The 21,864-nt window shown below is 43.4% G+C and overlaps 1 protein-coding gene across 2 annotated transcripts in view; it reads left to right on the top strand.

Moving 5' to 3' along the window:
• The first annotated feature begins 1,566 nt into the window (after positions 1-1,566).
• The window catches only part of AMFR (autocrine motility factor receptor), a 59,232-nt gene continuing 38,934 nt past the window's right edge, over positions 1,567-21,864 (top strand). Inside the window, exons 1-4 of one of the 2 annotated variants that reach the window (XM_023209969.2) lie at positions 1,567-2,054; positions 13,351-13,443; positions 18,388-18,552; positions 19,859-20,011. In XM_023209969.2, the coding sequence (XP_023065737.1) occupies positions 1,800-2,054; positions 13,351-13,443; positions 18,388-18,552; positions 19,859-20,011 (666 nt within the window). In that variant the 5' untranslated portion in view covers positions 1,567-1,799. The remainder of the gene's footprint in view (positions 2,055-13,350; positions 13,444-18,387; positions 18,553-19,858; positions 20,012-21,864) is intronic. The other variant, XM_023209970.2, reaches the window with a different exon arrangement.

Here is a 21,864-nt window from a genome sequence, read left to right as displayed (position 1 = left end):
AAATAAATAAATAAATAAATAAATAAATAAATAAATAAATAAATAAAAATAGAAAGTTTGGAAAATCCTACAAATATTTACAGAGCACCTACTCTGGGCTGGGAAGTATTACAGGCCTTGGGGATGCAAAAGGAATAAAACTCCCAAGGTAACATTTTTTTTTTCCTTTGGTAACAGCTTATTGAGATACAATTCACATATTGAGATAGAACTATTTAAAGTGTACAATTCAGTGATTTTTCAGAGTTGTGCAATCATCATCTCAATTTTACATTTTCATCACTTTGAAAACAAACCTATCCCAGCCAGTGACTCACGCCTGTAATCCCTGCACTTTGTGAAGCCGCGGTGGGAGGATCACTTGGGCTCAGGAGCCACAGACAGGTCTGGACAATATAGCAAGACGCTGTCTCTACCAAAAATTAAGAATTAGCCAGGTGTGGTGGCATATGCCTGTAGTCCCATCTACTGGAGAGACTGAAGCAGGAAGATTTCTTGAGCCCAGAAGGTGGAGGATGCAGTGAGCCATGCTCCTGCCACTGTAGGTACTCCAGCCTGGGCCACAGACCCTGTCTCTTAAAAGAAACCTGCGCCCTTTATCACCCCCTACTTCCCTCTTCCTCCCATCCCTAATCAACCATTAATCAACTTTCTGTGTCTGTATATGTACTTGCCTATTGTGGACATTTCATATCAATGGAATCACACAACACGTGGACCTTTGTTGCTGTCTTCTTTGACTTAGCACGTGTTGAAGGTTCATCCCTATTGTAGCATGTATCAGTAGTTCATTTTTATGACCGAATAGTACATTGTATGGATATATCACATTTATCTACTCATCACTTGATGAACATTAGCCTTGTTCCCATCTTTTGGTTGTTAGAATGGTATCAACATTTGTGTACAAGTTTTGTGTGGAGGTATGTTTCCACTTTTCTTAGAGGAGTGGAATTACTGGGTCAAATGGTCACTCTTGTTTGACTTTAAGGAAAGGACAGATTATTTTCCAAGACAGCTGCACCATTTGACATTCTCACTTCTGGTGTATGAGGGAACACATTTTTATTTCCCGCTAAATCAGGTTCATTTTTTAGTTTCTGCTGGAGGCTACTAGTAAACAGCAGAAACTTGAAAGACTGTTAATATTTTTTCTTCTGGGGTTTTGGGCACCAGGGAAGCTGCTCGGCCCCTAGGAGTGCTTGGGGGTAACCTGCTTCAGAGGGTTAATGGTGGGGGGCAAGTGGCCAGCGGCAAGGTGGCCAGGGTCCCCCGCGCCCTGAGGCCCGGCCCGCCCGTCAGTGCCTGCGGGCCCGAGTGACGCCTGCGCCGCGGCCGGGGCAGGTGCCCTCTGTGTCCGTGGGCCCAGCCGAGCCGTGGTGCGGGCAGCAGATGATGCTGGGTGCCGGCCCTCGGGGCCTGAGGCCCGGGCCTACGCCCGCTAGGCGGCGGCGCGACCGCTGGGGGCGGGGGACGAAGGCCGCGCCCCTGCGCCCGTCCTGCCCGCGTCTCGCTGGGGGCGGTGGCCTGCTCGGAGCCCGCCGAGGCTCTTCCGCGCCAGCAGGGGCAGCAGCGGGAGCAGCGCGGGGCGGAGCGGCGCCAGCAGCCAGGAGCGGCCCGGCCCGGCCCGGCCCGGCGCGGCGGCGGCGGCGGCGGCGGCGGCGGCGGCGGCAGAGGCAGCGGCAGAGGTAGCGGCAGCGGCAGCGACGCCAGAGCCCGTGGGCGCCGTTCGCGAGACCGCGGCAGGGGCCCGGCCGCAGCGCGGGGAGACCCGGAGGCCGGAGGTCGCCGCTGCCGCCATGCCGCTGCTCTTCCTCGAGCGCTTCCCCTGGCCCAGCCTCCGCACCTACACGGGCCTCAGCGGCCTGGCCCTGCTGGGCACCATCATCAGCGCCTACCGCGCGCTCAGCCAGCCCGAGGCCGGCCCCGGCGAGCCGGACCAGCTAACGGCCTCGCTGCAACCCGAGCCGCCGGCGCCCGCCCGGCCGAGCGCGGGGGGACCCCGGGCCCGCGACGTGGCCCAGTACCTGCTCTCAGATAGCCTCTTCGTGTGGGTGAGCGAGGCGACCGGGCCCGCGGGGCAGGGACGGGGTCCGCTGCGTCACCCTTTATCCGCGGGGGGCGTGGTGGGCCAAGGGGCCCCTCCGCCAGGGACCCCGGAGGGCGAGCGCCTGGGGGGCGCGGCCTTGGCCGCGGGAGCGCTGCCTGGGGAGAGCGGTGAGGCGCTGGGGGGCGGCGGGGGGGAACCGCGGGGCGGGAGGAACATCGCGTGGGGTTGCGAGGAGGAGGCCCTGAGGGGCAGGACAGCGTTGGGGGCTCCGGGAAGGGAGTCGGGGAGGCGGCGGGCGAGGGTCTGCGTTGGGGTGCGGACGGGGCCCGGGACAGGGGAAGGGTTAAAGGGCAGTGGGGAGGAAGGGGCTGGGGACCCTCGGGAGAAACTAGACTAAGATCTCAGAGGGCAGGTTCAAGGGGAGGTCGGGATCTGGGAGTAAGTTATCCCTAGGGTTGGACCAAGTAGAGGGAAGTTGAAAGCTCTTCCCACTTGGTCAAGCGTGGGATTGTTAGCGGGTTTTCTTCCGACGAAGAGGAGAGGGCAGAGGGGAGAATTCAGACGTTAAGTATGGGGGAGTTTTCAGCACTCGGGTGTCTTTGGACATTCCCGTTGGAGAGAGGCGTCTCCTACAACTTTTTTGCCGGTTAGTATTCGATTGTCCCCTTTGGAAGCTGTTTAATGAAACAAACACCAAGCAAAGTGTGCTTCCTTTTCTGCTGCCTTTACCTGATGATTCATGACAGTTTTCCTTTGATGTATGAACACAGCAAAACATTCGCAGTGTCAAGAGGCAGCCCATCATTTTAACTGAATGTTTCTTATTTGAGGATCTATTCTAACGCAGTTTCCAGGTTGTCTGCCCCCGCGAGATAAGCAGCATTGATAAGGCACACATGCTGGTTTCCCTCATTAGAACAGATAATTTCAGACTGAGCAGATCAATGATATTTTGGCTACAGAATTTTGCTTTCACCTTGGCCTTGAATACTTATGTAAATCCCACCGTGATCAGAAAAGTTTCTCCAGGATTTAAAGTCTCACTTGGATTTAATATGGCTTCTTGGATTTTTGTCTCCTTCCAAGTTTCCATTTGGGGTTGAAAGTAGGCTGTAAATGACTGAGAGATTAATATTCCAAGTTGATAGGATGATATGCAACTCATTTGTTATAATTAGTCCCACTGTGCTTCATCAGGAAGCGGTGGGATTTATGGACTCTGTGGGCTGTGGATTAAGTCTCCTGGTCCTTCTGATGGAGAGTTTAGTAGAAGGCAGTGAAGGGTGAAGTTCCTGTTTGTTTACTGCTGTGTAAAACTGAACTTTAAGGAACCAAAGAAGGGAGAAGAGAAAGAACTCACTCACATCTCTTGCTTAATTTCAAATCTGATTTTGCATTTGAGTTAGCAGGTAAACAACTTAAAGTGATATAGAGAGTGTTTTTGCCATATGTTAAGATTATAATGTAGTCTTTGATATTTTTTAAGTCTGAGATATAAATAAGCCTTTGAGAAGGAACCCTTATTTTATTTATATAACAACCCTGGAATTATTTAATGGATTTTCCCCCGCAGGACTTTCTTTTGATAAAAGCCATGTTCAGATTCTAAGGTTAATACCTCTTCAGAAAACATTACATAAAAGGCTGTTGATTTTTCTGTGATGATGATTACTTTTTAGGAAATTTCCTTTTCTTCCAGCGTTTTCAGTAGAGGTCTTACCTCTGGCAAGTTTATCACTTCTTACTCTCTGCTGATGATATTTTCATTTCTCAGTTGATCCTAGTGCTGTTTTTCTTCTATCTTTCCTCCGGGTGTTTATTTCCACGTGTTTATTTTGGCCTGCTTTGGTTTCTCAGAGCCTCCATGTGCTCACTGTGAGTTTGTCTCATCACTCAGTGTTTATGTAGTTTCTGCTTTAGCAGCTGAGTAGAAGTGACGATCTCAAAAGCCTTCCCCAGTGGTGGGACAGATAAGATTGTTGAGTGAATACCCTATGTGATGGTGCCTTTGTCAACTGGATCCTCCCCCAGTTCTGTTGAATTCGGATTCAACTTTTTCACAAACACTGCCTGCCAAGGCCAAGTAAGACAAAGACTGATCCTTCTGCCAGTGCTAGATATTGTTTAACATATTGCAGTTCCTAAAACTTATCTTTGTAGAGCAGTTTAGAATAATATCGGTCTGATAGCATCACAGGAGGTTTTTCATGAACAAACTCAATTTAAAACCTTTCGAAGGTGTTATTTTGGGCACTCTGGAGGGCATATCTGTGAACAACACTTTACCCTACCCTCAGTAATATGGCACAATTTTGCAGGTGATAATAGATAAAATGCAGCAGAGTTTGGAGGAAAAAGAAAGGAATTGTGCCTAGGGAAGGGTTCGTGGAAGGTGGTGTTTGAACCAGCTTGGAAGGTGGGAAGGGTCTTAACCAGCAGCACTGGGTATTCCAGATAAAGAAACCAGCATGTGGAGCTCGGTCTGGCTGGGGGAGGACAGTGCTGGGCACAGGCAGGGTGGTCCGGAAGCTGGGCTGTTAAATAAAAAATCTGTTGAATCTTCTGGTTTAAGAGGGAGGTTGAGGCCGGGCGCGGTGGCTCAAGCCTGTAATCCCAGCACTTTGGGAGGCCAGGACGGGCGGATCACGAGGTCAGGAGATCGAGACCATCCTGGCTAACATGGTGAAACCTCGTCTTTACTAAAAAATACAAAAAACTAGCCAGGCGAGGTGGTGGGCACCTGTAGTCCCAGCTCCTCGGGAGGCTGAGGTAGGAGAATGGCGTGAACCCAGGAGGCGGAGCTTGCAGTGAGCTGAGATCCGGCCACTGCACTCCAGCCTGGGCGACAGAGCGAGACTCCGTCTCAAAAAAAAAAAAAGAGGGAGGTTGAGAAGGTCAAGAGGAGACGGGGCGGGTGGGGGGAGGGAGGAGGTGGGGCAGGTGCCTCTGCTGTGAGAGGAGGAGGTGAGCAACCCCTTTGAAGGTTTCTTTCTCCAAGTGTGGACCTCTGGCAGCCTGGTATGTGGTCATCTGGGGTACTTGTAAAATGTAGTTTCCCTGGGGATCCATTTCAGAGAGAAGGGTGGAGCCTTGGAATCTTCATTTTAATGAATGTCTTAGGTGATCTGAGGGACACTAGTGGTTGAAAAACTGACCAAGGAAGAGGCTAGAGTATGGTGTCATGTAACCTTGACCTTGCTTGCTCTACCAAGTGTGGACAGTATTGGGGCTTAAGTGGGGGGTGGGGCATGGAGGAATAGGGGTGCTGTCATGATTTCTTTTAGAAGATAGTCTGGGAGCAGTGTGGAAGATAGAGTTATGTAGAGTGGGAAGAGGACAGGAGATCTAGTGACCTATAACTTCCTCCTCCCAAGGGGGCCTCTCCAGGTGGCCCTCAGACATGACATTGAGAATGGATTTGGGAGGAGGCTTCTGGGTTTTTACACTAACAGATATGGGTTTGACCTGACTTTTTGTTTCCCTTGTCTTTCTAAAATATCCACCCTAAAGTTTGATTTCAGATGAGTTTTTATTTTGTTACTCATTTCTGGGCTATTTTACATTGCTCAGATAATGCTTCCATTCAGCTCCCTCTTGGTCCATTCTAGCATGGTTTTGGATTGTTCAGGTGTTTTGGCTTTTTCATTTTTTAATTCTTACTTATTACTTTTATTAGTTCCCTTTTCTGCTTTCTTAAATATCTGCTTCTAAAATTCTAAGAGCAAGATATGCAAATGGAGAGATAGAAATATGAAACTAGTGTCAAGGTTCTGATTAATTGTGCAAATAATATCATTTAAATAGAACTCTCAAGGGGAAAAATAACCACAAATAAAAGTGGATAAAACTGAATTGACCATTTAGAACAGGGATTGGCAAACTTGTGGCCTATTTGACTAGGCCTGTTTTTGTCTTAACAGCTAAGAATGTTTTTTATATTTTTAAAGGGTTGTAAAATTAAATAAATTAAGGAAGTTGCAGAGCCTAAAATATTCACTATCTGAGAGCACTTTAGAGAAAAATTGGCTGACTCCTATTTTAAAGAGCCTATTTTCATATTATTATAAAACTTAAGGGCTGGGTTCAGTGGCTGACACCAGCAGTCTCAGCAGTTTGGGAGGTGGAGGCTGAGGCAGGAGGTGGGAGGATTGCTTGAGGTCAGGAGTTGCCCAGGAGCTGCCCAGGAGTCTGGGCAACATAGTGAGATCCCCTGCTCTACCAAAAAAAAAAAAAAAAAAAAAAATTAGCCACCATTATAATTATGTGAAAATCGGCTTTTTAAAATAGGAGTAAGCCAATTGTTCTCTAAAGTGCTCTCAGATGGTGAATATTTTAGGCGCTGCAACTTCCTTATTTAATTTGTTTTACAACGCTTTAAAAATATGAAATACCTGCTTCTAAAATTCTAAGAGCAAGACATGTAAATGGAGAAATAGAAATAGGAAACTACTGTCAAGGTTCTGACTTAATTACGCAAATTAAGTGTAGTCCTAGCTACTTGGGAGGCTGAGTTAGGAGGATTGGTTGAGCCCGCCCAGAAGCTCAAGGTTACAGTTAGCTATGATTGTGCCACTGCACTTCAGTTTGGGCCAGAGTGAGACCCTGGTCTCAAAGAAAAACAAAACAAAAGAGCTGAAAGTGACTTCCTAGGTTTAAGTCTCTATGAGTTGACTATTTCAAGGTATATGAAGAAAAAATGTTAGCTCCAGAAGTGTTGGGGCAGCTGAAGGAAAAAAGACTAAACTTGTGAATAATTGGATGTGAGCCTAGATAAATTAAAAATAAAAGGAATGCCTTCTGGGTAAGGGAGAAGGGGACTGCTATTTGATCACCTCCTAGGTGTGCTTTGCATGCGGACTGTCATCTATTTCCCTAGTATTGTTAAAGGAGGAACACAGTCATCATCTATGTGATGAGGCCCCGGGGTAGTGTGTGCATGTTTGTATTTTGTTTGTCTCTGGGAGCCCGCAGAGGTAACAGTACGTGGATTGTCCTTAAAGGGAGGAAACCACCAAATGGTAGGGGGCGCAGGGGAGTGGTGCTGGTGTAGGCAGGTGTCTTAAAAAATATCCAGGTTGACCATGTCTTGGAAACAGTTCCTGGTAGTTTAATCCCATGTCCTTGCAAGCTCATAAATAAGGCCCCGTTGGTGGCCAACATTTTACAGGGTCAAAAACACCTGTAGGGTTACATGGTGATAAATGCACCTTCCTCTCTTTTCCTCACAGGCAGGCCTAACTATTTTATAATTTAGTTTCTGTTTTCTCCAGTGGAAGAGTAGAACCATTCTGGAAGGGACATTTTCCTCCCAGGCCTTGGAGTGAAGGGAATTAACTTAGAGCCTTGAGTAAGTCAGAGTTGCTGGGATCACTGCTGCCTGACCTGCTACACTCTAAACAAGAGCAAGTAAAACTTGTTTTTATTTTGTGTAGACTGGAAAAAAAAAGGCATTTGGTGAGTTTTTAAAAAATGCTTTGAAGCTTTGACAGCACTATAGCTATGAGAAACATTGTGAAGTGTTTTAATATAGTTGAATTTTTTTTTTTTTTTTTGAGACAGAGTCTTTCTTTGTCACCCAGGCTGGAGTGCAATGGCGTGATCTCGGCTCACTGCAACCTCCGCCTCCCATGTTCAAGCGATTCTCCTGCCTCAGCCACCCAAGTAGCTGAGATTACAGGCGTGCTCCACCATGCCCAGCTAATTTTTTGTATATTTAGTAGAGACAGGGTTTCACCATGTTGGCCAGGCTGGTCTTGAACTGCTGACCTCAGGTGATCCACCCACCTTGGCCTCCGAAAGTGCTGAGATTACAAGCATGAACCACCACGCCCAGCTATAGTTGAAATATTGTGCTGTAACAGGCGAACTTGTTTTGGTTTGTTACTCATATGGTGAGAAAAATAATGTGGAATTGTAGAACTAGTCAGGTTAGTTTAGTAGATTCTAAACTTTAAAAAAATTTTAAAAAATAGATAATGCATGCTCAGGGTACAAAAGTTAAGGGGTACAGGCCCGGCATGGTGGCTCACGCCTGTAATCCTAGCACTTGGGGAGGCCGAGGTGGGAGGATCACCTGAGGTCAGGAGATTGAGACCAGCCTGGCCAACATGGGGAAACCCATCCTTACTAAAAATACAAAAATTAGCCAGGCATGGTGGCAGGTGCCGGTAATCCCAGCTACTTGGGAAGCTGAGGCAGGATAATTACTTGAACCTGGGAGGTGGAAGTTGCAGTGAGCTGAGATCGTGCCACTGCAGTCCAGCCTGGATGACAGAGTGAAACTCCATCTAAAATTAAAAAAAAAAAAAAAAAAGTTAAGGGATACAGAAGTGATATGCAGTGAAAAGTAGATCTCTCGCTCTCTCCCTGTTACCTGCTTCTCTCTTCCAGAAATGGCAATTATCAGATTCTTGTAGTAAGTGCTAGTGTTAAGTAGGAGACTAAGAAATACCCAAATTAATCAAGTCCTTGACAGTTCACACGTACATATTATACAAACATGTATGTGCACATATTATTTCCTTTTTTTTTTTTTTTTTTTGAGACGGAGTCTCCCTTTGTTGCCCAGGCTGGAGTGCAGTGGCACGATCTCGGTTCACTGCAAGCTCCGCCTCCCGGGTTCATGCCATTCTCCTGCCTCAGCCTCCTGAGTAGCTGGAACTACGGGGGCCCACTACTGAGCCCGGCTAATTTTTTGTATTTTTAGTAGAGACAGGGTTTCACCATGTTAACCAGGATGGTCTTGATGTCCTGACCTCGTGATCCGCCCGCCTCGGCCTCTTAAAGTGCTGGGATTACAGGCGTGAGCCACCGCGCCTGACCCCGAATTTTTTTTTTTTTTTTGGAGATGGAGTCTCACTCTCACCTAGGCTGGTGTGCAGTGGCACGATCTCAGCTCACTGCAACCTCTGCCTCCCAGGTTCAAGTGATTCTCCTGCCTCAGCCTCCTGAGTAGCTGGGATTACAGGTGAGCACTACCACCCCTGGCTAATTTTTATATTTTTAGTAGAGATGGGGTTTCACCATGTTGGCCAGGCTGGTCTCGAACTCCTGACCTCGTGATTCTCCCTCGTCTGCCTCCCAAAGTGCTGGGATTACAGGCATGTTCCACTGCACCTGACCCAGGGATTTATTTTATTTATTTTAGTTTACTTTTTTAAGCAGTTTTTTTTTTTTTTTAATCAGTCTCACTCCGATTGCCCAGGCTGGAGTACAGTGGTGTGATTTTGGTTCATTGCAGCCTCGACCTCCCTGTGTCTAGGATGATTCTCCCATCTTAGCCTCCCGAGTAGCTGGGACTACAGGCACACACCAGCACGCCTGGCTACGTTTTTTGTGTTTTTAGTAGAGATTGGGTTTCGCCATGTTGTTTAGTCTGGTCTCGAACTCCTGAAGTCAAGCAACCCACCCACCTTGACCTTCCAAAGTGCTGGGATTATAGACATGAGCCAGTGGGATTTGCTTTTAAATGAGGAATGCTCCAGTTAAGTTTCTTTCAGTATAGGTTGAGAATACTTTATCCAAAATGCTTGGGACCAGAAGTTTTAGATTTGGGATTTCTTTCCTGGATTTTGGAATATTTTCATATACATAATGAGATATTTTGGGGATGGGACCCAAATATAAATGTGAAATTCCTCTGTTTCATATGCACCTCATGCACATACCCTGAAGGCAGTTTCATTTTTCCCTTAGGGACACTCAGTAACCTCTTGTAAGTCTGCATTTTGACTGCGACTCATTACATGAGGTCAGGTGTGGAATTTCCCACTTGTGGCACCATGTTGGTGCTCAGAAAGTTTTGGATTTTGGAGCATTTCAGATTTTGGATTTTTGCATTAGGGGTGCTCAGTTGTATTTACAGTTTTTCAAGCCTTTGTTAACTGAAGTTGAGAAGTTATATGTATAACACAATATTATTTATTTATTTATTTATTTGAGACAAGGTCTCACTCTGTTGCCCAGGCTGCACTGTTGCCTAGTGCAGTGGTGCAATCATGGTTCACTGCAGCCTCGACTTCCTGGGCTCAAGAGATCCTCCCACCTCAGCCTCCTCAGTAGCTGGGACTACAGGTGCACACCACCCCACCTGGCTAATTTTTGTATCTTTTGTAGAGATGAGGTTTCACTATGTTGGCCAGGCTGGTCTTGAACTCCTGAGTTCAAGCAATCCCCCGACCTTGGCCTCCCAAAGTGGTGGGATTATAAGTGTAAGCTACAGTGCCTGGTCAGTATTTGTTATTAACATATAATCATTATAATTAAGGCATTTTTCTATAAATAGACATGTAATGTTATTAATAATCATTAAGGTGTTTTAAAAAACTTTGTTTATAATCTTAAAATAATTTTCAGTTGCTTTCAATCCTTTGTACCTTTGGTTACAAAGTTCACAACAGCTTATCTCCTTTTTACATAAATTCCCTTTTTAGTATCAGTATACTGAAGCTTTTTTTTTTCCTGCTTAGCCAGTTAATTTTCAAATCTTCATTTAAATTAAAATAGGAAGTGATTGTCTATGGGTGATGGGATTATAAGAGAGTTTTACTTTTTTTTTTTTGATAAATTAAAGATACACATTTTTTATATCTTATTTGAATTCAAAGACTTATTTAGGCTAGGTGCAGTGGCTCATGCCTATAATCCCAGTCCTTTGGGAGGCTGAGGCAGATGGATCACTTGAGCCCAGGAGTTCGAGACCAGCCTGGGCAGCATGGTGAAACTATGTCTCTACAAAAAAATACAAAAATTAATGTGGTAGCTCACACCTGTAATCCCAGCTACTTGGGAGGCTGAGACAGGAGAATAGCTTGAACCTGGAAGGCAGAGGTTGCAGTGAGTGGAGATTGCGCCATTGTGCTTTAGTTTGAGCAACAGAGCGAGACTTTTATTTACAGAGTTTGAGAAATAGTAAATAATACTTTATTTTTTGTTTGATAACTTGAGATGTGTGTGACAGTGCTGTTTTGAATAGAGAAATGTTTAAATGCCCCTAAATTTGTTATTTTTCTCCACCATTACTCTCATGGTAGCCTGCTTGGCCTTCTGTTAAACTGTTTACCATGTTCTATCTCTTGTAGATTCTAAAAGTTCTTTGAGTTTAGGGTTCAGAGTTCCATCATTTTTCTGATTTCCCACATGCCTCGAACAAGTGCTAAATGTGTTGCATTTATTTTTTAAATTCATTTGACTACCTGTAAAAACAGGAAGAATTCTTTTAAGAAATTGCGTCATAATAAAGCTGGGGCATGTTTGTCTGGGGGATGTGACATGAGGGGTTGTGGTTTTGTCTTACAACGTTTCTCTTAGTTAATGTGGCTGAGATTGACTGGTTAGATCACAATGAAGGTGAGTCTCTTTAGCATCTATTTCATCACCTTAAAAATGAACATTTCAAGTTACCTGAATTGTTTTTTCTTTTTTAAAAATTTTATATATTTTTCAGTAGGGGCAAGGTTTTGCTGTGTGTTCCAGGCTGGTCTCAAACTTCTGACCTCAAGCAATCCTCCTACCTTGGTCTCCCAAAGTGCCCGGATTACAAGCGTGAGCCACCATGCTCCTGGTGATCTGGACCGTTTTGAATAGGCCTGTTACACAAATTAGGATATTTGGGGCAACTAGTTTGGGCTTTTGTTCCTGGTTGTTTGAAGGATTTAAGTACTAAAACAGTTTATTTTTTCAGCAGAACTATTTTTATTTCAATCTTTTAAAAATATATTACATACGTCCATGGCCCATTAGGCAGACAGAATAGAACTAAATTTAATCATTTGTAATGAATCAGGGCTGCCCTTAACTGTTCTCCCGAAGGAGGGATGGTGTGAGGTACTAAACAGACCCTGAGGTGATCTCAGGGATCTTGCTTTCTTTTTTTTTTTTTTTTGAGGTGGAGTCTTGCTCTGTCACCCAGGCTGCAGTGCAGTGACGGGATCTCGGCTCACTGCAAGCTCTGCCTCCTGGGTTTACGCCATTTCCTGCCTCAGCCTCCTGAGTAGCTGGAACTACAGGCGCCCGCCACCACACCCGGCTAGTGTTTTTTTTTTTTTTGAATTTTTTTAGTAGGATGGGGTTTCACCGTGTTAGCCAGGATGGTCTCGATCTCCTGACCTCGTGATCCTCTCGTCTCGGCCTCCCAAAGTGCTGGGATTACAGGCTTGAGCCACCGCGCCCGGCCTTGGGATCTTGCTTTCTTAAATTACTCTCTTCTGGCCCCTTTCTTTCTTCTTTAAAATTATCATTTGCTTTTAAAAGTAGAGGGAAGAATGACTTGGCAAGGGAATATGGTAAATGTAGTGAATCAGAGGCAGAAGCAGCTTTACATTGAATTGGAGTTCCTTTTCATTTGCTCTCAACAAGTCATCTGTACTGTTTTTATCAAGATCCTTTTGGCTTTTTGGAGTCATTCAGAGTAATGTGATACCCCACAGTAATCTCTGGGTTGGAGACAGCCAACTCTTCCATTTTGTAAGCATTAAGATTTGGTGTTTAGGTGTAAGGATATTCATCATTTAGGGTTTTGTTTTGTTTTGTTTTGTTTTTTAAGTTTTCTCATAGACTGTTGAAGAAGGCCTTAGTTTTGCATTGGTATCCCCAGGTTGCCTTTCATCTCTTAGCCCCTCTTGCCAGTTTTCTTTTCCTTCTGTTTTCCCCATTCCACCCCACTGCAGTGCCACAGAACCTTTACTTCAAAGCCAACACCAAGCATGGAGCACATTTATCTTTTGGTTGAAAGATTTTTCCATTCCAATAAATGTTAAAATATTCTCTCTGTTATATTTTTTGGTTATTAGTTCCTCATGATGAGACTTTTTTGTGACCATCCACACTCCTACCCCTACCTCCTATTTGTTTGGCAGGGCAGAATCTCTGGGTGCTGGATTTTACTATTCATGGTAACTTCAGTTTCTAGAACAGTTTTCTTTAAGGCTATCAAAATAATGTTGGAATTGAGGTACTTGGGAAGGACCTGCAGTTTACAAGGTTCGTGTAGTTTTGCACAAACAGTACAAAGTATACATACAATTCAGTTAAGGATGAAGGATAGGGTGGCCTGCTGGAGGGTGCATATTGGAAGAAGAGCTGTGACTTGGTGAGCTGGTGCCTTTCTTCCCAATCCTCATCCCTAACACTAACTGCCCAGAACAGTGTACCTTTTCAGATATTACTTATCTTGCATTGGGAGAGAACCAGAAAGGCTCAGTCACTGGAAATGATGGCTGAATTCCTAATATGAGATTTTTAGAGCTGCTTTTATTTTTCAGCAGGAAGAAATAAACTTCCTTTCTCCGATTTGTTTACAGGTTCTAGTAAATACTGCTTGCTGTGTTTTGATGCTGGTGGCTAAGCTCATCCAGTGTATTGTGTTTGGCCCTCTTCGAGTGAGTGAGAGACAGGTAAGTCTACACTGAAAGGATGGATTCTTGTGGCTAGATTTTTTTTAAACTTTGTATTTCTTATGATTTCAGATGTGTGGAGAAGTTCCATGAATACTACAGAAAACTCCTATATACCCTTTATCCAGATTCGCCCGTTATTAATATTTTGTTCCATGTGCTTTAATAGTCACTTTTTATTTATACATACTTTTGTTCTGATTCATTTGAAAGTAAGTTGTGGACATCATTACCCCTTTACCCTTCAATACTTCAGTTTGCATTTTCTAAGAGCAAAGGCATTTTTACAGCACAGTGATTAAAATTAGGAAATTTAACATTGAAAAAATACTTTGTCCAATCCACAGTTCATATTCAGTGCAGCCAAGTTGTCCCAATATTGTTTTTTATGGCTGTTTTTCTTCAGGATTTTTAGGAATGTTGTTTTTAGAGACGCCTAGATTGGTTTGATTTTGAATGATCATAATGTCACTCTGTAGAATGTGGGTTCTTAATTTTCTCTGTGGGAAGGTGAATTAAGAATTCTAAAAGCATGAAATTAGGAGATTTGTTCTTGTTTTGGGTGAGATTGCCTGACACTGGAAAGTGACTCAGAACGGGCAGGGAACGCTTTCAATGAAGAATTATGCCACAAGCATACCGTATAGATTGGCAGTTCCTTGAGGATTTGAGTGGGTAGGGTGTAGAATAATTTTTTTTTTTTTTTTTTTTGAGACAGAATCTTGCTCTGTCACCCGGGCTGGAGTGCAGTGGCTCAATCTCAGCTCACTGCAACCTCTGCCTCCCGGGTTCAAGCACTTCTCCTGCTTCAGCCTCCCAAGTAGCTGGGAATACAGGTGTGCGCCACAGCTAATTCATGTATTTTTAGTAGAGACAGGGTTTTGCCATATTGGCCAGGCTGTTCTCAAACTCCTGACCTCAGGTGATCTGCCTGCCTTGGCCTCCCAAAGTGCTGGGATTACAAGCGTGAGCCACCGTGCCTGGTGGTATGTTTTAAAGTAAGAATTTAGAACTGGCCTTCAAAATGACAACATAAGAACAAAACTGTGTTTTATTCTATCTTATCCCAGTGATAAGACACAGGAACCTACTACATGAAAAGCACAACAGCAGCTTTACTTTGTATTCAAAGTGTTCCATTCTTTCCTTACCTACCCTTTTCAACCCAAATTTTCTTTTATAAAATTAGCTGAAGTCCTGGTTTAGAGCTGACTTGTATTACTTGGTGGTTGAGCCCTTGAATGCCATTGTGAACAGGACTGTTTTGTATTCCCAGAGATTTTTCATTAGTTAGTATTCAGTACTTTCTCCAGTATCAATTCTAGAGGGCTCCCAGATATCCCAGATAGGTTCTAAATGCTGCCTTTTTTTTTTTTTTTTTTTTTTTGGAGACAGGGTCTTGCTCTGTCACCCAGGCTGGAGTGCAGTGGTGCGATCTCTGCTCACTGCGGTCTCAACCTCCAGGGCTCAAGCAGTCTCCTCCCATCTCAGCCTCCTGAGTACCTGAGTGAGACTACAGGCATGTGCCACACTCGGCTAATTGTTTTGGTATTTTGTAGAGACAGAATTTCGTCATGCTGCCCAGGTTGGTCTCGAACTGTTGAGTTCAAATGATCAGCCCGCCTCAGCCTCCCAAAGTGCTGGAATTACAGGTGTGAGCCACTTCTACTGGCTTAAATGCTTCTTTTGATACTACTTCAAGTTTTTCTTCGTATTTTTTATTTGTAGACCAGAAATTGGTCAGGCCAGGCAGGCTTGGTAGATTGATCTGGCACCAGTGGGCTTTATATACTTTCTTTTCCCTAAAAGGTTAGTTCTATCAGGTTGAAATTTATAGAAAGTATAACCTTGGAGTATTTTAGAGATTTTTTTTACTAGATCCAGAGGTAATTATAATGAGCATATTTCTTATCCAGCTCCACTTTCGGTTTTTTCAGCATCGATCGCATCTTCCCTGCTGTTCAATGTTGGTTTATTTGATGTTTAATGTCATCCAGAGCATCAATTAGGAACCATTTTGAGTTAGAAATCCCTAGGATTGATATGGGTTTGCTCTGTGGGTGCTTAAAGTTCTAGAAATAGAGTAATACTAGAGGCAAAGACATTGAATATCTAAAATGATTAAAATGTTAAGTGGAGGTTTAGAGCAAGGAAGCTTTTTGATTTTTTTTTTAAGTACTTAGTGCTTAGTATGGCACTTGTCTAACCATTTCACATATATTATGTATAATTCCCCCAACAATTCTATGAGGTATATGCTGTTATTGTAAGACCTATTGTATAGATGAGGAAACTAAAGCACAGGGATGTTAGGTGACTTTCCCAAGGTCACACAGAAACTAAGTGGCAGAACCAAGTGGCAGTATCATTCAAAACCAGGGCACAAAATGTCCTAAGTTCACCTTGTGCTTTCTCTGTACCAGGTCTGGAAACAGACATTCACCAGTGATTCCTAGTTCATGTTATTGGGCAATGATATTTAGAAGCCAAGTTGTATACTGACTGACTGTGCTCATTGTTACTAGGGTGTCTCAGCCCTTTTGGTGGATAGAGTTAGGGCATAGTCTATGAATTTTTTCCACTTTATTTTGTTCTCTACGAAAGATGTCTGGTCAGAGTACAGTGCGTTTAAGTTCTCAAAATCTTTAAAGAGTCACATTATTAATTTGTAGTACATTTTGCTTTTTTCTGTTTATTTTTTGAATTTGTGAAACAATTCCATTGTTCCAAATTACATATAAAAGCATTCTTTTGGGAGACCAAGGTGGGATCACTTGAGCCCAGGAGTTTGAGACCAGCCTTGGCAACAGAGGGAGGCCCCATCTCTGCAAAATATATATATAAAAAACATTAGCCAGGCATGATGTCATGTGCCTGTAATCCCAGCTACTCAGGAGGCTGAGGTGGGAGGATCACTTGAGCCCAGGAGATTGGGGCTGCAGTGAGCTATGACTGGGCCACTGTACTCCAGCCAGGATGACAGAGTGAGACGACTGGGCCACTGTACTCCAGCCAGGATGACAGAGTGAGACCCTGTCTCTTTAAAAAAAAAAAAAAAGTATACTTAGAATCATGCTTCCATTCTTATCCTCTTCACTCAGTTCTCCCTGAGCCCCCTAGACGGCTTGATAGTCTGTTTTAACATGTGGGGTGAACTAGACCCTCCTTATTGCTCTCGTATTTCAGGGTTAGTGAAGATTGTTAAAACTGGAAGCCCTCTGTGTAAAAGAGTACAGTAAAGCAAATATGCATACACACTGCCCATGAGAATATACACTTACAGGACTGATTTGGAAGTTAGGTAGATTTTACTGTAAACCATAAAAACATTTGCAATTTTTGATACATACAAAAATATTCAGCACAAGTTTTCCTTTTTTTTTTTTTTTTTGAGACGGAGCCGTGCTCTGTCGCCCAGGCTGGAGTGCAGTGGCCGGATCTCAGCTCACTGCAAGCTCCGCCTCCCGGGTTCACGTCATTCTCCTGCCTCAGCCTCCCCAGTAGCTGGGACTACAGGCGCCCGCCACCTCGCCTGGCTAGTTTTTTGTATTTTTTTAGTAGAGACGGGGTTTCACCGTGTTAGCCAGGATGGTCTGGATCTCCTGACCTCGTGATCCGCCCGTCTCGGCCTCCCAAAGTGCTGCAATTACAGGCTTGAGCCACCGCGCCCAGCCGGTCACAATTTTTTCTTTTCTTTTTTTTTTTTTGAGACAGAGTCTCGCTCTGTTGCTCAGGCTGGAGTGCAGTGGCATGATCATGGCTCCCTGCAACCTCCACCTCCCAGGTTCAAGCAATTCTCGTGCCTCAGACTCCTGAGTAGCTGGGATTACAGGCATGTGCCACTGCTCAGCTAATTTTTGTATTTTTAGTAGAGACAGGATTTTGCCATGTTACCGAGGCTGGTCTCGAACTCCTGGGCTCAAGTGATCCGCCTGCCCTGGCCTCCCAAAATGCTGGGATTTCGTGTGTGAGCCACCACTCCCGGCCCTCATTATAATGTTTCTTTGAGTGGTGAAAATTTTAAAACAGTTTCAGTGTCCATCTTTAGCCATTAAAACGGTATATTGGTATATTCAGAGAATATTCATTGACATTGGTAAGGTTTTCATAATACGATAGGTGAAAGAAAGCATTGTGTCATAAAAATGTTAAGGCATCATTTTTTGTTTTCTTTGTCCTTTTTATGCCCCATTTATTATGGGCTGGCAAGTGATTGTGTTATTTTTTAATTTAATAATTTTTTTAAAAAACTCTAATCTTTTCTCTTGTGTAAGAATCTGGAAGGTAGAAGTAGTAAAAATGATAGCCCTTGCCATTCTTTTTCATTGTGTATTAAAAATGTAAGCATTTTTTTCTTTTTTTTGAGAGATGGTCTTGCTCTGTTGCCCAGGCTGGAGTGCAGTGGTGTGATGATGGCTCACTGTAGCCTCGACCTCCTGGGCTCAAGCAATCCTCCCACCTTAGCCTCCTGAGTAGGTGGGACTACAGGTGTGCACCACCACTCCCAGCTAATTTTTGTTTTTTTGTTTTTTTTTGGTAGAGATGGGTTTTCACCATGTTGCCCAGGCTGATCTCAAACTCTTGAGCTCAAGCTGTCCACCTGCCTCGGCCGCCAAAAGTGCTGGGATTATAGATATGAACCACTGTGTCGGGCCTATTTCTTAATACATAAGTTACTAAACTCATATCACTATCCTTTGAATAGCTAACATTCCATAATTGATTTAGGGTTATAGTCCAGAGTTTACAGATTACTTTCTGGGTGTCTTACCTCTCTTCTTCAGATGGCTGCTTTTTGTTTTTTCTTCTGTTTTCTTGAGGACAAGTGTTAGAAAGCCAAGTGTGGAATATATCTTCCATAGAAACCAGCTTTTGTTATGGTAACTTCCCTCAAATGGGGTAGGTGTGATAGTACTCACCTTCATAAACATTTTTCTTTTTTAGCATCTCAAAGACAAATTTTGGAATTTTATTTTCTACAAGTTCATTTTCATCTTTGGTGTGCTGAATGTCCAAACAGTGGAAGAGGTGGTCATGTGGTGCCTCTGGTTTGCCGGACTTGTCTTTCTGCACCTGATGGTTCAGCTCTGCAAGGATCGATTTGAATATGTGAGTTTTTAGCCAAGCTTTTTGCTTGCTTAGTCACATGTTTGCCAGCTTTGAATTGTGTAACGTGAATGAGCCACAGCAGCCATGGTCAAGGTGGCTCTCCTGGGAAGACTTCTAGATCAGGCCCCCATTGCCTGTTTCTTGAAGAACTTTCTACAGCAGCCAAGAGATGCAGAATCGTAGTCTCCTGGTGAGCTTTCTTCCCAATCCCATAGTGTTTACATTACAGCTCACGTGGGGTCACTTCACCTATGCAGACGGTTTTGTTCACAGTGCAAGGAAACCTTGATACATAAACAATAAAATCTGGTCTTTTCTAGATATTTTCTGTTCTAGTCTCCTTCTGTCTCCCCCAGCTTACCCTGGTTCCTGGAGCTCTTCTTTCTGACTAGTTTATACTCTTTCCACTCCGGGCCAGGACTGAATTAGTTCCCTTATCTTCCTTGGTTGCAGAAGTGAATCCTTTTATGTCTGGTACAAGATCTGTCACTTGGTTTCAGATCATAGCTGTATGGGTGAACCCCCACCCATTAGTGACCTGAAGTAGTCTCATGAATCCCAGATAAATGAGCACCTACAATGCTGCCCCTCAGTTAAACCCACTCCAGGGCCTTGTTTTTCCCTGTCTTTACCCAGTCCACATGGACCTTGCACCTTGGTGTGAGTTAATCTCACTCTCAAACCTTTATTTCTTTCACATTCAACCCTCATTTGAAGCCACAAACAGGAGCTTCTAACCTCCCAAACTGGTTTTTTTAATCTCCACCTGCGACCTCAGGAGTTGCAGCTCCAGGCCTTCTTTTCAGACAGTTGCCTCTCCTTGCATAGTGCTGACATCACATTGTAATAGTGGTAAATCTGCGCCTGGATTGCATTTCAGTTGTTCTAGCCCGAATAGACTGGGAGTGCCAGTTTCAGAGAGGAGGACTAAAGCAAGATTAAGAAAGAAACACAACAGAACAGGCATTGTCCTGAGTCCTGTTGAAGGTGAGAGGAGAGAGTTGTATACCCTTGGAACACTGCTTCTAGAGGTTTATAATCCCAGTGCTAGGAGGATCCTTGAGTGTAAGGGATAAAACTATAATGCATATTGTTATATTCAGTATATTAAATGACAAGGATCTCTAAATATCAGCTCATGCTCATATTTGGGTTATTGTAGAATAGGACCGTATAGTAGTGGGATGCTTTTCTGTGCTTAGCACAGAACCCTAAGGAGAGAAGCCAAGATTAACCTTGAATTTCTCAGTGAAGTTGAACACTTCCACGAATAAGAATGAGCAGTTTCCCACTGTGTGCATTTCAGCTTTCCTTCTCGCCCACCACGCCAATGAGCAGCCACGGTCGAGTCCTATCCCTGTTGGTTGCCATGCTGCTTTCTTGCTGCGGACTGGCGGCCATCTGCTGCATCACTGGCTACACCCACGGAATGCACACCTTGGCTTTCATGGCTGCAGAGGTGAGATGCTGGACGCAGGACTTTCTCAGATTGTGTTTCTGTCTGTTTTCAAGGAAGCTGGATGTTTGACAGGTTATTTTCACCCATGAAATGACAGATGGATATTTGGTCTTTCATTTTAACAAGCATTTCAGTCCCTTTTTGTGTGCTGGGTACTGGTACTGAATGCTTTTGTGTGGTATTTTATGTAATTCTTTCTTTACATAGGGGATAAAGATTTTACAAAATAATGAATATGTAAATTTTGAAGGAAAAATCTGGTCTATTCATGAATATTTTAAGATTTAAAAATTTTTTACTCTTTTAAACCTTTCTGAAAATACCAATTTCTTTTCAGTAGAAATAAAAATTCTCCAGCCTGGCCAGTATTGTGAAACCCCATCTCTACTAAAAATACAAAAAAAAAAAATCAGTTGGGCGTGGTGGCACACATCTGTAGTCCCACGTGCTTGGGAAGCTGAGGCAGGAGAATTGCTTGAACCCAGGAGGAAGAGGTTGCAGTGAGCCAAGATCACGTCACTGCACCCCAGCCTGGGTGACAGAGCGAGACTCTGTCTCAAAAAAAAATAAATAAATAAAAATTCTTTGTATGTCCTTATATTTAATGGCTGTATTTCCTTTTTCCTTAGGCCAAAGGCAAAATACCCATAATTAGTATTATTAATTAAAAAATGAGATATTAGATAAATTGAAGCTAATTGGCTAATATCAAAACACTTACTAAATTTGAACTACTAATTGGGAATTTGGTAGAGCAGAGTTAAAGTTTATTTCTGTTTGACAGCATTCATTTTGGAGTACATTTAGTAGTGTAAGTAAAATTAGAAAAGGAACATTTAAATATATAATGTTAATTATCATAATATTATAATTAAAATACAATAGTCCTAACATAAACACTAGGATATGTAATCTTAGGTGAATACTTTCTGTATTTTAAAAACATGCAACTATATTTCATCTTGACACAAAATCCGTTGAAACATCTATTTATACTGATTTATTTGCTTTAGGTATATTATATTGCAAAGCACAGTTAGAATGCTACTTACATTTGCCTTTTTTTGGTTCTCTAACTTTCAACTAATATTAGTCCAAACTTTGAAAAGGATATGCCTAAAAATAAACCCAATTAACTTTGGCCTGTCAGATGATACTATAGTATGTACTTTTATTTTAACTTGTTACTGTTTATTCTTTTAAGATAATTTATCATATTACAGATTTGATATTTTAAACAAAATCATTTCTTATATTCATAGTGTTTCTCCTGTAAAATATTTTTCACTTACAAATGGGAATTTAATCTAAAACATAAACAATGTAATAGTTTTATTCTACTAGATTAAGAGGACTTTTTTCTTAATGAAAAAAAAAATATATTTTTTGAGACAAGGTCTCACTCTGTTACCCAGTCTGGAGTGCAGTGGTGCGATCTCAGCTCACTGCAACTTCCACCTTGTGGGCTCAAGTGATCCTCCCTTTTTAGTCTCCCCATTAGCTGGGGCCACAGGCATGAACCACCACGCCAGGCCAATTTTTGATTTTTTTGTAGAGATGGGGTTTTGCCATGTTACCAGGCTGGTCTTGAACTCCTGAGATCAAGCAGTGGGCCTGCCTTGACCTCCCAAAGTGCTGAGATTACAGGTGTTAGCCACTGTGCCTGGCCATCGATTTCTATAATAAAAAATACCCTTCAAGACCAGCCTAGCCAACACAGAAAGACCTTGTCTCTACAAAAAAAAAAAAGCCACCAGAGGCTTATTTTGTCTGCCCCTCCCCTCTTTCCCCTTCCCCCCTCCCCCCCTTCTCTTCTCTTCTCTTCTCTTCTCTTCTCTTCTCTTCTCTTCTCT

The sequence above is a fragment of the Piliocolobus tephrosceles genome, chromosome 17 (genome assembly GCF_002776525.5).
Source record: "Piliocolobus tephrosceles isolate RC106 chromosome 17, ASM277652v3, whole genome shotgun sequence".
NCBI classification, from domain to species: Eukaryota; Metazoa; Chordata; class Mammalia; order Primates; family Cercopithecidae; genus Piliocolobus; species Piliocolobus tephrosceles.
The sequence above is the reverse complement of the archived record's forward strand: the minus strand, read 5'-3'. Positions and strand labels throughout refer to the sequence as shown.